Source organism: Podarcis cretensis (assembly GCF_951804945.1).
Source record: "Podarcis cretensis genome assembly, chromosome: 9".
Classification (NCBI taxonomy): domain Eukaryota; kingdom Metazoa; phylum Chordata; class Lepidosauria; order Squamata; family Lacertidae; genus Podarcis; species Podarcis cretensis.
In genome coordinates this window covers 41,025,479-41,039,672 of record NC_137178.1, presented here as the reverse complement: position 1 = coordinate 41,039,672, position 14,194 = coordinate 41,025,479, and the positions used below count along the sequence as shown (strand labels likewise).

At 39.8% G+C, this 14,194-nt stretch overlaps 1 protein-coding gene across 3 annotated transcripts in view; it reads left to right on the top strand.

The window, feature by feature from the left end:
* The window catches only part of FBXW7 (F-box and WD repeat domain containing 7), a 122,715-nt gene that overhangs the window by 42,860 nt on the left and 65,661 nt on the right, over window positions 1-14,194 (top strand). For all 3 annotated transcript variants that reach the window (XM_079990445.1, XM_079990446.1, XM_079990449.1), the window contains exon 2: window positions 4,226-4,801. In XM_079990445.1, coding sequence (XP_079846571.1) covers window positions 4,295-4,801 — 507 coding nt within the window. In that variant the 5' untranslated portion in view covers window positions 4,226-4,294. The remainder of the gene's footprint in view (window positions 1-4,225; window positions 4,802-14,194) is intronic.

Below are 14,194 nucleotides of genomic sequence, written 5' to 3'. Positions count from 1 at the left end.
AGACGAATGCCTCGCAAGACGGAAAACCCGCTAGACGAAAGGGTTTTCCGTTTTGGAGGTGCTTCGCAAAACGAATTTCCTATGGGCTTGCTTCGCAAGACGAAAATGTCTTGCGAGTTCCTGCGGGTTTTTTTCCCTTCCCCCCCTTTTTCTAAGCCGCTGAGCCGCTTATCAGCTGATCCGCTAAGCCCCTAAGCCGCTAATAGCGCTAAGCCGCTAATGGGCTTGCTTCGCAAGACGAAAAAACCGCAAGACGAAGAGACTCGCGGAACGGATTCTTTTCGTCGTGCGAGGCACCACTGTACTGCTATCATAGACTAGTTAGAGAGATCCAGTACTACTTGTCCTGCACATGTTGTCTTCATAATAAATTGATCAGGACCCTGAGGATCAGTTCACCCCCTACACTGCTGGAATATGCAGCTGTCCCATACATTGAACCTGGAACCTTGGCATTATGACTGCCGCGCTGTAACCAGCTGAGCTATCCTACCTGCCTTATGTATACTAATTTCTTAGCTTCAGTTTATAATTTTAAAAACTGTTATGAAGTGACAAAATAAATTGCTGGTGCACGTTTCTCAGCAGATGATCCTAATGGCATGCTGTGCTTTTCAACAAATTTTGTCGACAACTTTTTCCCTTTCGCTTTTAGCATGGTTAACTTGTTATACAGAGAAGAGGCTGCTCTCTAGTGGATCAACATGGAAATTCACTTAACATATTTTCTTTTTCAAGCCTCCCAACATAACCATGTTTGACAATACTGTACTTCTAATCAATGTTGCGATCGGAGTATGTTTTATGTTTAAACTTCACTGTTCCAATACCGTTGTGTGGGCCTGGTGTTTGTGTGTGAGAGAGCTTTCCCATAGCCAAAGGTGCTTCTTCATAGGAGATGGGATGATACCTAGCAAGGTAATGATGGTAATGTACCTTAAAGTAAAGGTAAAGGACCCCTGACAGTTAAGTCCAGTCGTGAACGACTCTGGGGTTGTGGCGCTCAACTGGCTTTACTGGCCGAAGGAGCCAACGTTTGTCCGCAGACGGTTTTTCTGGGTCATGTGGCCAGCATGACTAAGCCGCTTGTGGCAAACCAGAGCAGCACACGGAAATGCCGTTTACCTTCCTGCTGGAGCGGTAGCTATTTATCTACTTGCATTTTGACGTGCTTTTGAACTGCTAGGTTGGCAGGAGCAGGGACCGAGCAATGGGAGCTCACCCTGTCATGGGGATTCGAATCGCCAACCTTCTGATCGGCAAGCCCTAGGCTCAGTGGTTTAGACCTCAGTCCCACTCACATACCTTAGAATGTTCCTCATAGATTGGCATGCTAGCTGTGTAATCCTTACAGCAGCGCCTTTAGAGTAGATATGGGGATGATGATACTGTTGTAGGGGTAGGTGTTGTGACCAAGGCTGAGAGAAGTAGGTTTTCTAAGGCCACCTAGTGAACTTGGGACTGAGATGAGAGCTGAACTGGGAGTTTCTAGGTTAGGCTCTCAGCCACTACCCATTATGTTTTATCATCTATGATATTTTTATAAGGAAGGGATGTTGTAAATCAATTAATTCCTTAATTTATCGGTAATCTTCCAATTGTGTTAGTCCTGTTATATATAAAGAACTGATCAGTTAGTTCCACATGTCCCAAAGTCTTTTTGATTTTTGTTTCTTGAACAGCTTCTCCTCCAGAGGCTTTATAGGATCTCTGAAATGGAAGGGAATTGCAAAAGCAGTTTGTGGTATCGTATGGGGAATTAATGTTCACTCTACCTAGATAAGTAGAAGCCCTTACACTAGTTTAAAAATACTTGTTCGGATTATGACCAAAATTCCTTGTAGTTATTCCAAAAGCTGCATACTTAGCCAATAAAAATTATAGCTGCTATTTTATTACTGCTAGTGATATTGGTTAGTCTAAATTATACCTTTGATATAATTTGATAGTAATCACTCACTTAATGACTAAGCACAGTTCAAGCCATTTCTGTAGCAAATGTGTATATTTATCTGCTTATACTACACAAAACCACATGCTTCTGAGAAATATGTATGTCTGCCATTGCTATTTTTATACGTAGAACTGTGTTTCTTCTGGCACAGTGTATTAAATGAAATCTGTGTGAAGTAGATAGTGAATCATCAAAAATATATGGGTTACAAATAGCATTGGAAATCAATTTTATAGAAATTTTAATTTGAAACTAATCAAATATGTTTCTCAGTCATTGAGTCTTTTTTGAAAAAAGTGGGTGCAGGTTTCTCACAAGTAATACGGTATGTTTTTTATAGGTATCATACATGAAATCATGGCCTATGTTATGTTATATGTTTGGGGTAAAAATAAAAGAATGTCTCCATCATCGTATCACTCCACACGACTTACAGTCAACATGCTACAGCATGTTTTTTATGATGTTTAAATACACGGTATGCTTCCTTTTTAAAATGACATGGTTTAATTTTAAAAGTAATACTTATACTAATTCCATTACACAGATATTTGGAATGAATTTGTATTTAGCTGAGACTTCTGCATATATAAACATTTTTAAAAGTGCAATCTCTACGCACCTCAGAGGCTTCGTTGCTCTGATCACAATCAGAGCTCTGTTTCTGCCCACCAGCTGACCTAAGATCAGTGCTATGAAGGTTGACAGGAAGGGCAGCTCCTTTGTGCCCAGCATCTGGGTTCTTCACCATAACCTCCAGGTGTATGCTGTTTGTATATAATACTTTAAATGGGTACATGCATCAAATGGAATAACTCCTGCATATCCTTAAGTCCTTAAGGACTTCACACTGGGAAGTCCACCTCTGCTGCTACAGCAGCCTTTGGTTCCAGCAGGGTGGCCGAGGTACTTTGGAAGACTTTTTCTGCTAGCATGCTGGCCTCCCTCAGTATTACCAGCTGTGCCTTTTCCTGGACCGCATTGGCTTGATCACAGTGCCCCATTGGTAACCTCAAGACTTGATTATTGTAACGTTCTTTATGTGGGGCTACCCTTGCAGCTGACCCAAAAGCTGCAGTTAGTGCAGAATGTTATGGCCAGACTGCTCACAGGAGCAGGCGACTGGCAGTATGTGACTTCTCTGCTAAGAGATTTGCACAGGTTACCAATTTGCTTCTGGGTCAGGTGTGAGGTTCTTGTGTTAATTCACAAAGCCCTGAACAACTTGGGACCAATGTACCTTAAGGACCACCTGCCTCTCTTATGCTCCACCTTGATCACTGAGATCCTTTGATGGGGTACTTCTTGTAGTTCCTCACACCCCTCAAGTTTGATTGGCCTTTACTAGGGATACTTTAGTGTGGCAGGCCATGTGCTGCAGACGGAACTCCTTGCCAGTAAAAGTTCAGAAATCACCCCTGCCTTCTTTCAGACATTGCCCCTGTTATTTAGACAGGCCTTTAAAATATGAAATGTGTAAAATGTATTTATGGACTTTTTCTGTTGTTTTATTGATGTTTTAGTTGGTATTGTAAGTTTTGGTATAGTGCTCTCTGCCATGTTGTATTTCTACAAAAGTGTGATCTAGAAATGTCTGATTGATCAATTAATGAATGACATCTACTCTAATTTAGCAGCTTGAGTTCTTATAAACAGCCCCCCAAATACCATTTTAAAATGCAGTCTTTTTGGGTTATATTTTGTATCCAAAAGAATAGCCACTGGTTTGTTTTCATTGAGGACCTTTTGCGTGTTTTCATCTTGTCATCAACAACTTTGCCTAAGATACATTGTCAAATGAAATAATTAGCATAATTGTGGAAAGCACATTCTCTCTAACCGGTTATGAAGGAAATTAATTTTTAGAAGAAACTTTTCAGAGACAATCAATTTCTTTTTCTATATTGCTTTCATTATAATTGGCACTGCCCAGGGTGCCTAACTTAGGTTTTATGGACCACAAAAACTTTATTATATTAATGGGGCCATTTAGTGCTCAGTGTTCATATTCTTTCCCCCCTCCATCTTGACACTTGGAGTTAATCTAAAGGTATAAAACTAATTACTTACTATAAAATGCATAAAAATAGGGCTTAATTTGGTATTGGAATGGCCATATTACAGCTTCAGGTTTAAAATAAGGCTTCCATGCTGGGCTTAGAACTGTTCTTGAGTCAGGGCAATACGTGAAACCCAGCTCTGTATAAATAACTGATACGCTGATAAAAGTGTCTAATCTTTGTTCTCTACCTCTTCTTTTTTTCTTCTCAGAATGTGAAAACATTTGCATCTTCAGATAGTCTAGCAAAGGTCCAAGAAGTAGCAAGCTGGCTTTTGGAAATGAATCAAGAACTGCTGTCTGTCGGCAGTAAAAGACGGCGAACTGGTGGGTCTATTCGAGGTAATGCTTCCTCAAGCCAAGTCGATGAAGAGCAGATGAATCGAGTGGTAGAGGAGGAGCAACAGCAGCAGCAGCAACAATTACGGCAACAAGAGGAAGCGCACACGGCAAGGAATGGGGAAATAGGTGGTGGGGAGCCTGGACTTTGCCACAGAAATGAGTCCCAGCAAGAACAATTAGAAGAAAACAACAACAGATTTATTGCAGTGGATGAAGAATATTCTGGTAACCAAGAAGAGGAGGAAGAAGATGAACATGTTGGTGAACAAGAGGAGGAGGAGATGGAGGAAGAGGAAGAAATGGACCAGGACAGTGATGATTTTGATCAATCTGATGAAAGCAGCAGAGATGATGAACGCACTAATAGTAATACTGTCACAAACTCAAATAGTATCATGGACTTAGCAATACATCAGCAGTCATCTCCATTCTACATAAAGTCAAAGGTGAGTAATTTAAAGTAATTTTAAGCAAAGCACAGGCATGGAGATTTTTTTAAAATAAGAATTAAGCAATTAATATATATTACTAGAATAATGCACTCCTATGAAGCTACTGATTTACTATGAAGGCTTTATACCAGCGTTCATGTATTTTTTTTATTTATTGTGAAAGAAAAAAATTATACTACTCTACCACTAAGCACTAAGTTCAAAGCACTAAGGCATTGGGATCCTTCTGTGCTCTGCTCTTACAGTTGCTCTAAGCACTTAATAATAATAATAATAAATAAATTTTATTTATATCCCGCCCTCCCCAGCTGAAGCCGGGCTCAGGGCGGCTAACAACAATAAAATAGTACAACATTCTAAAATCATTTCATTATAAAATTAATTCAAATCAAATTGATGGCAACCATTAGGCTAAAGTTCTGTGAAGATTGCCAAAGGAGGGAGTCAGGCTGTGCCCTGGCCAAAGGCCTGGTGGAACAGCTCTGTCTTGCAGGCCCTGCGGAAAGATGTCAAGTCCCGCAGGGCCCTAGTCTCTTGTGACAGAGTGTTCCACCAGATTGGAGCCACAGCCGAAAAAGCCCTGGCTCTAGTTGAGCCTTTGCTATTTTTTCCCCTTCAAAGCAAGTGAAATGAAATTGGTTAGTTGTGTATAATGTTTTGTACATATTTGCCAAAGTAGTATGTATTAGCATTTTTTTTACAAGAAACTCCTTAAAATATGTACCAGAAGGCAAGGTGCTGATAAACATGAATAGGTAATCAAAAAGTTCTTTCCTTTTTTAACTGCAGCATGCCTGTCAGCTTTCTAGGCTAAGAAATGTTTGCCATCATATAAGTTCCAATATTTCTGTCTTATATGCTGACAACTGACAACAGTTTTCTAGTGGATTCCATTCTTTGTAAGTGTAAGCAGAGTAAGAAGTCGGGTAGAAAAATCTGTGAGTGCTTTGAATATTGAGATCCGTACTTGTCCAATAAGTTTTCTTCAAGAGGGATGTATGATGTGCAGGTTTATCCTCATTGCGTTCAATTGGTCACTGGATTTTGGATCACCATAAAGTAATTTTCACACATTCGAAGAAAATTTGTACTACTACAATTCACACATGCACCTGCTTCTCTTAGTAGTAAACCATTCTTTTCTTTAGGTTGTAACCACAAGTGCTGCTTTTTGCACTATGGCTGGTTGTACAAATATCAACCCAGACCAGAAAATACCTTCCTGCCCTTTCTATGAGTGGAAACAGAACACTTGTGTACATAAGAGCATATTCTTAATTTTTTTTGTGGGCAGCTGGCTACATTAGAAGCGGCATATGATACTCCCTTATGCTGCTTTTGACCTGCTGCCACTGCTGCACTTGGTAAATGTTGAAATGTGTCCTGACAATGACAAGGTCAAAGTAGTATACACGATAGCTGTGTGCTGCTTCCCACCTAGCTGACTTCCCCATGCAACGGGAGAATGTACATGCTTCTGTAGTCCTCTACAACTATTCAGGGGGGTCTAGGATGCTGCCTCCACCTGCCTCTTCTCATCTACTGTTGTATTGAGGAAAATGCAGGAAAATCTTTCTGGACACTGGTGAGGATGGGGAGACACAAACCCACCTTCCACCTTGCACTACCTTTAGCCAGTTAGTTGCTGACCAGAGCCATAAATCAATGAGGGCTGTAGATCTAACAATTGGACTGGGACTTCTGGAAATTGGGCTTTTCTCCCACCAGAGACTGAAGCATCTCTTACTAACAACTCTTACACTGATGAATCATCATCCTGATTGGTCTGCTGCAGAGACACACACTAAGATGAATAACCTCAGTGATTCTCAGACTTGATCTTTGCTTTCTCAAAATTGTTTAGGTGTTTGGTAGATACCTAATAGCTCTTATGTATAACAGCCTAACTTGTGGCTATTCTAAGTAGGTGTTTTGGGCCTTGTTCTAAAGTAAACGGAGTAGTATTGCTTCCAAAACCCTAGTTTGAATATGGCAGGCATCAGCATTTCAGAATAGCTGTTCCCTAGAACGCTGTTTGTACCCAGGTACAGAAGTAACTGCTATAGTTCGTGTGTCTCCATTACACTGAGGTGGCTTTTGGCAGCCATGTTGCACAGTTAGAATCGGATCTCCATTTGTTTTGTTATCTATAAATTTCTTTATCCATTCGTCTAATAGTTTTCTGTTTTGCTGGCAAGTAGCACCCACAAAGGATCTCCACAAATGTTTAGCCCATGTTATAGAAATATAGAATTGTTGAGTTGGAAGGGACCCCAAGGGTCATCTAGTCCAACTCCCTGCAATGCAGGAACTAAACTGAGGCATACATTGTTAGGATATTTCCGTTCCACCTTAAAAGGGAGCAGGCTTTTGTGTGTCACAGAGTCTGCGCATTTCCTGTTTCTCAGGATGTTTCTGTTTCGATAGAGCTGTTGTGTCTCTCTCTCTCTCTGCGCTGAACACGCTGGCAGACGGTCATGTTTTTCTTTGTTCTGACCAACGCTGAATAAACTTGTAAATATGCTCTCCTACTGGGCAACTTTCGCTGTGTGAATTCTGCTGATAGAGTGTGCATCAGCCCAGGAATGTGGAAGGTATTTTCCTGAGCTCGTGTCGCTAATAGCTGATACTGCGTGACTACGGGAGATCGATGGACGTCCGGAGACGACCTGGAGGCAGTGATGGCCTATGTCTCCCTGGCAGTATCCCAACAACATACATGACAGGTTGCCATCCAACCTCTGCTTAAAAACTTCCAAAGAAGGAGAGCCTACCACTTTCCAAGAGAGTCCGTTCCACTGTCAAACATCTCCTACTGACGGAAAGGTTTTACATGGCAACCAAAATGGAGAGGGAGGGCTGGGATTTGCCAGCTACTGGAGTTGGCTCCAGAATGAACTCTAGTTGGCTTTGCTTTCTTGATGATTGTAAAATAAAAACACCACTGCTAAGAGTGATAAGCATGCACAGTCACTTGAGAGGACTGGACTGAGGGAAATTTGCATAGATATTCTCAGTTGTATTCCTTGATAGTTTTAACCTGCTGAGCCTCATGCCATTCAGTGGGACTCTCTTACTTCACATTTTGCTTTCCCAGCTGAAATTAGCTTTGCACCCCTTTGCTGAACTAATCTCTTCCCCACCCTCAACATGAATATGGGGTAGATTTTTTTGAAATTCATTGCCTGTGTCATACATGTTAGCATTCACCACTTCATAGTATGTTTCAGAGGCTGTGTCCAAGGTAAACACTGAGAGATGTTTGTTTTGTTAGTGCCAGTGCCTATGGCTGCAGGATAAAATAAATAAATATATAAATATATAAATATATAAATATATAAATATATAAATATATAAATATATAAATATATAAATAAATATATAAATAAATATATAAATAAATATATAAATAAATAAATAACCTGTATATATTTACCTGCCTAATGTGGAAGATTCTCATGAGTGTTGGTTGATAATGATTTGACCTGACTTTATTTCATTTCTAAGCAAGAAGGAACATGGCCAAGGACCCTCCTCGACCTATGAGCAAGTATGGCTGATATAGTGACTTAGGGCATTTGAATACTTTAATTGCCTTGATGTAACAGGGTTCATGTTTTGTAACCTTGTTTTGTTTAACAATTATGTCTGTGCCATAAATAGTTCTAGTTTCAATCTTCCACGCACCTGTGGTTTATTTTTGTTTTATTATATATCTATTTGTTCAACAGTGATCTATAACTGTATATGGACTGTGTATATTGCCACAAGATCCTGTTTGATAACATTATATTTGCAGAATCTATTGCAACCTTTTTTTTGAAAATTAATAAAAGTTATATTAAAATCTAAGAGAACCTATGGTAAGGGGAGTGGATGAGTGAGATGATGGCATACATGGTCTGGAAAAGAAATCTCATGAATTTAAAAGCTTACACTGATGACTGGAGAACCTTTTCATTCAGATATTGCTTTTGGGCATGACAACATTGGTGTACTTTAGGCAAGAAGAGATCCATAGTAAAAATGCACAACCCTGTAGTACTGTATATGCTATAAACTCGAAACCATTGTAGGGGTAAGTGTGAGGTCTATAACAATGCCTGCAATTTGCTCTGTTGCTAAATAATTAAAGTCCTTCATCTTTAATTCAAATCCATTCTTGCTTTATCCTGTAGCAGTTGCTGCTTTTGTATGCTGCTTTTTCAGTACCAAAGCGGAGCTGAAAGTGGATCACAACAGTTACAGAGTGTCTTTTTTTTAAAGCAAATAACAAATATAACCATATCAAACATCTTATGAGCACACTAGGAAAGCAGATTCTAACAATTGCATAAACAATACATTTCCACGGAACTAATAATAACTGAAAAATAATTCATCAGCAATAGCTGTTGAGTCACTACCACTTGTCATAAATCCCTATGTGACGGGTTTCCTTACTCAGTTTCACAGTACAGGCCTGGGCAGCAGCTTCCTTCATAGTTTCAGCCACAAGGGAGGTGGAGCGGGTCAGCTTACACCTCCACTCTGGATGGATCAGACTATCTACTGCAAGGAGCAGCAAGATCATACTGAATTCTGCCATATTTGACAGAGGGTTATCCCTTCCCTTTAGTGTGGCTTTGCTTGCTTCATTCATTGGGGAAAGAGTTGCCGCTTTCTGCACTATCCTACTTACAGTGGTCTCTACTGTATTTAACTACTTACAACCTCCTTTGTTCTGCCTACTCCTGCCCCCCCCCAGCAAATTCTATATAGTAACACATTTTTCATAAGCATCTAATATCCTTTATTGCCAGGAATGGCTAACCACTCCCCCATGTGGTGAGCCGCGTAGCTGCAGCCTCTTTGGGAGGAATCTTCCAAATTCTGCCTCCACCACAGCGTCTGCTCATTGATCCCCTCCTGAGCATGGAGTATATAGAAGACTTGCTTTTCATTGAAACTTGTTTGAGCAGCTCTATCTACCTGGATTCTCATGTGTGCATGCACATTTTCTTTCTGCTCTTGCTCTTTGGGCCTGACTTGCTGTGGCAGTCCTGCCTCCTAGATTTCTCTTGATTATGACTCCCAGTTTCTGACTCACTTTAGCCCACTGCCTATAGACCAGATCTGACACTTGCTTGATTTTCCTGTAGGCTGTGACAAACCAGACATGACTTGTATTTGCAGTTGCCCTTCAACCTTCTATTTTCCCACATATTTTGATTTATTAAGCTGTGTGGCAGTGGCTTGGTTTAGATGATTGATCACATTCTGACTTCCTTCTTGGTTTGTTGTCTGTTGTTAAGTCAGAGTTTCTCAGTTTGGACGTAACTTATTACAACCCAGGATCTCTGTACCAAAGTCCGTGTGTGATGGGAGAAAGGCAAGGAAACTGTTCATTCCCAATTCATTCCCAGCTTAAAATCTTGAATCATTTTCTGAAGCAGACCACTGAGTCCAAAGCTTTCTTAAGCTGCTAGTCAGCAGTTTTTAAAAGGGCAGACACTAGGGACTAGTTCGGTGCAAATTTTGGAAGGAATTGTTCCTTGCTCTCCTCACTACAGGAGAAGCAAAGACCAAACAGGAACATCTTGTAGTTAATATAAACATAAGAAGAGCCCTTCTGGATCAAACCAGATACCAATCTAATCAGTCATCCTATTCTCACAGTGGTCAGCCAGATGCCTATGGAAAGTGCAAGCAGGACCTAAGTTCAACAGAACTCTCTCTCTGTTTGCGATTCCTAGCAGCTGGCATTCAGACGCATACATACCGTTCTGAATTTCAGTACAGTCATACCTCATGTTACGCCCACTTCATGTTACGTTCTTTCAGGTTATGTCCCACAGTGACCTGGAAGTACCGGAAAGGGTTACTTCCGGGTTTCGGCGCAGACGCGCAAAGTGACGTCACGCGCATGCACAGAAGCAACGAATCGCAATCCGCGCATGCTCAGACGCACCGCGTTCGCAACCAGAGGTACCACTGTAGTATGGTTGTTCCTGCCCCTGGAAGATTTAAGGTTTAATCTTACAGAGAATTTCCAAAGTGTCTTCTGAACAAGTATTTACAAATAGATTAGGACTCAACAGTGGGTAACAGGATTCTAGTGAGTAAGGTACCAGTTTGACAGCAGTTAGTGTTGAGGGCAGCACGATACAACTGGGTCAACCAGAGGGTGTTTAAACTAGTGGTGCTATTCTTTGAGTCACATCGCCAAAGTCGGCATGAACTATTTAATCTTAATGTATTTATAATTAATTCCATTTACATAAGAATGCTTCCCATACCTATTTAGATCACTGAAGCACATAAGAACAAACAAGACAGATCAAGAATTTCAGCCTGCCTCAGACTACCTGCCTTTTTTTGGCAGCTCAAACATTCTTTACTTCGCATATCTTGAGCTATTATTAATAACGCCGCACTCTTTTTCAGCATGCTATTTGCCAGCTGAACAGGATTATGCAGCTTAAACTGCCACTACCGTGTGAATGCCATGTAACAATTGGTTAGTGTGTGTTTTTCCATTTGCTCACTTATATGTATTATATGGAATATTTCTAGTAAGTCCGATATGCTATCAAAGAACATTAGAAGTTTCTGTTATAAAGTGCTTGAACTTTTAAAAATATTTTAAATTTGTAGCACACCTAAAATCCATTGATGCAGTTATGAAAAGGCAAGTAAGTTTCTGCTAAAAATACTGGGTTGAGTCCAATATTGTGTGAGTTCCACTTGTGCAACAGGACTTCCCCTGCCTCTCTGCAGCTTCCTGCTTTTCTGCCAAATCTTTTCTGGAGGGTTTCCTAACCTGTCGGATACAACCCACTGTTCTTTTCACAAAATGAACTGAACAGTCTGCAGGTGGTTCACTTCCTTCTCTTAAGATTTTCTATGTAGAGTAGTAAGATTTAAAATACAGTACTACAATTTAGTTAAACTGAATATTTCTGTGTGCTGATGACCTTTCCAGTACATGCTTACATGGCTTACTTAGTGGTGAACAAAGTTTTTCAATTCAGTATTTTAATAGGTAAAATGTGAAAATGGATAGAGCATTGTACTTGAATTTGGGCTTATCATAGCTGAGCTATAGATACATAAGTAGGAAGGGGTTTAGGCATGTCACATTCTTTGAAACTCAGTTGGCAACATCTTAAATGAGATCACAAGGTGGTAGCTCAGACAGTTAAGCTTGTTGCTTATTAAAGTGCAGTAAACATACCTATATTTTCGTTTCCCTGCATTTGGAGAATGATAAGAATATTTGTTTGGTTGTTTTATAGTATATTTTGTTTGAAAGGTGTACTGGGGTACAAAGATGCAATCTGCCACTGAATTCTTGAAGAGCAGCTGTAGTACTTCTTTAACAGCTGGTACTATCCTGAGACGACCAAAGAGTTATACTTAATCATGAGATAAATCATGTTATAGCTGATAAGGATTGGACTGACATTTCTAGAATGTTTGCAGAATGCAAGACGATCAGTGGGGTTTGTGTTACATATTTGAAATACTTTCTGAAGTATTTAATGGAGGAGGAAGACAAATGTTCTTGAAATGTTAATTTGAAAGCAGGTAGGGCAAGTGAAGCAGAAGTTAGGATTTAAAACAACAATACTTCCCTGTTCAAAATATACTCAACAAATTTATAGCTAATGCATTTTTTAAAACATATACAGTGGCACCTCGGTTTTCTAACGTAATCCGTTCTGGAAGACTGTTCGACTTCCAAAACGTTCGAAAACTGAGGCACAAAGGCACTGCCAGTTCAATAGAGAAAATTGTGAAAAACAACAGATACATGCAGCAGAAGCCATTCAACTTCCAAGGCACATTCGGAAACGGAAGCATTTACTTCTGGTTTTTTGGCGTTCAAAAACCGAAACATCCAGCAATGGAGAAGTCCGAAAACCGAGGTACCACTGTACTCTGTTCTCTGCATATGGAAGTAGCGCCTTGTACAGTTAACAAAGTTGTGCATATTACTGCTTAGCTGATTTTGAAGCCTTTCCCTTTCCCTATCATTCTTCATTTCTATGCCTTATGAAATATAATAGTAGCACAACCCTTCCCGAGGTCATCCAGGGAAGCAGGTGAGTTATAATAAGCAGACCAATATCATGAAATCTCCAGTGAAAACTGGGACACACAGCTTTGTGATGTATTATTATTCTCATCCTGTGGAATACCTGTTTTAAATCTACTCACTTATCTCCTACCAACAATTACTTCATGGGGTGTGTGTTACTGTTACACTTAATGTGACACAGAAATGAGAAGCAATTCTGCACTCTGGCCAACATGTCTGTCAGGAACAGTAAAGCAGTCAGATTCTGCAAAATTTGAAGTGTTTATTTATTAGGGAGTGCAGTGGGTTGCAAATCACATTTAAAAGAACAATTTGCCACCTTGATTTAAGTTAACATTTAATGGCAAACATTTTTTAAAAATCTTACTTATGAAAAACAACTAACTCCCAGATTGCTTTGTGTATCATAGTAAGTATCTCATAAGAAGCAGTATAAATAATGCTACATGTTGTAGTGATCACTCTTATCCATTTGAGGGCAGATGCTCACAAGATAAGAGTTCTGTTAAGTTTCGCTGTCTCCAGCTTGCAAGTGATATGTTCAGTAATACTGCTCTTCATTGTAAACAACTTTTTACTACATGGTCAGTGAAAATTCAATTTTTGTAATAATTGAATTAAAATTTCAGCGACTACCAGCGAGTTAATTCCAATTTCAATAATGGTCCAGCAATTTCAGTAACAGTTCTCAGTCCATCACCACTTCTTGTTTTTATACACTACATAAATTTTGAGTAATGTAATGTATGGGTAACACATCATGACTAGGAATAGCTGTTGCTTTGTACCATCCCTTTAAACTCAATATCCTTTTTAAATATCTGAGTGAATGATGATCCCAGCTTTATTAGTAAGCATAACTAAGATTGCCCTCAGTGCCATTGGAAATTTGCACGGATGCTTATTGTTCTTGGGTTCTGAGAATATTTCTTCTATGCTTCCTATAAGGAGAACAGCATGATGCTGGCAGCCCAGCTCGGGCCCAAAATTTACAGGATACTGGAAAATGGACCATCAACCTTCATTCCTCTGATACCTTCCCTTGCATTTGTTCCTGCATCTCCCCAAACTTTGTCCACAACTTCCTGTTTTCTTAGTTCCTGTGATTTGCGGTGTCCCTACTTTTTATCCTGTCCAACCCCAAATTGCTGCAACTCTTTCGTTTGTTTGTTTCTGTGAGGAGAGCAATCATGGCTATTAGCATCATAGCCTGAAAATAAAAGTGCTGATTATCTTGTGCATAGCTTGTTCTCCTAATCTAGGTAAATACCAAGAATGACTTATTTATTTAGTTTTTACATACT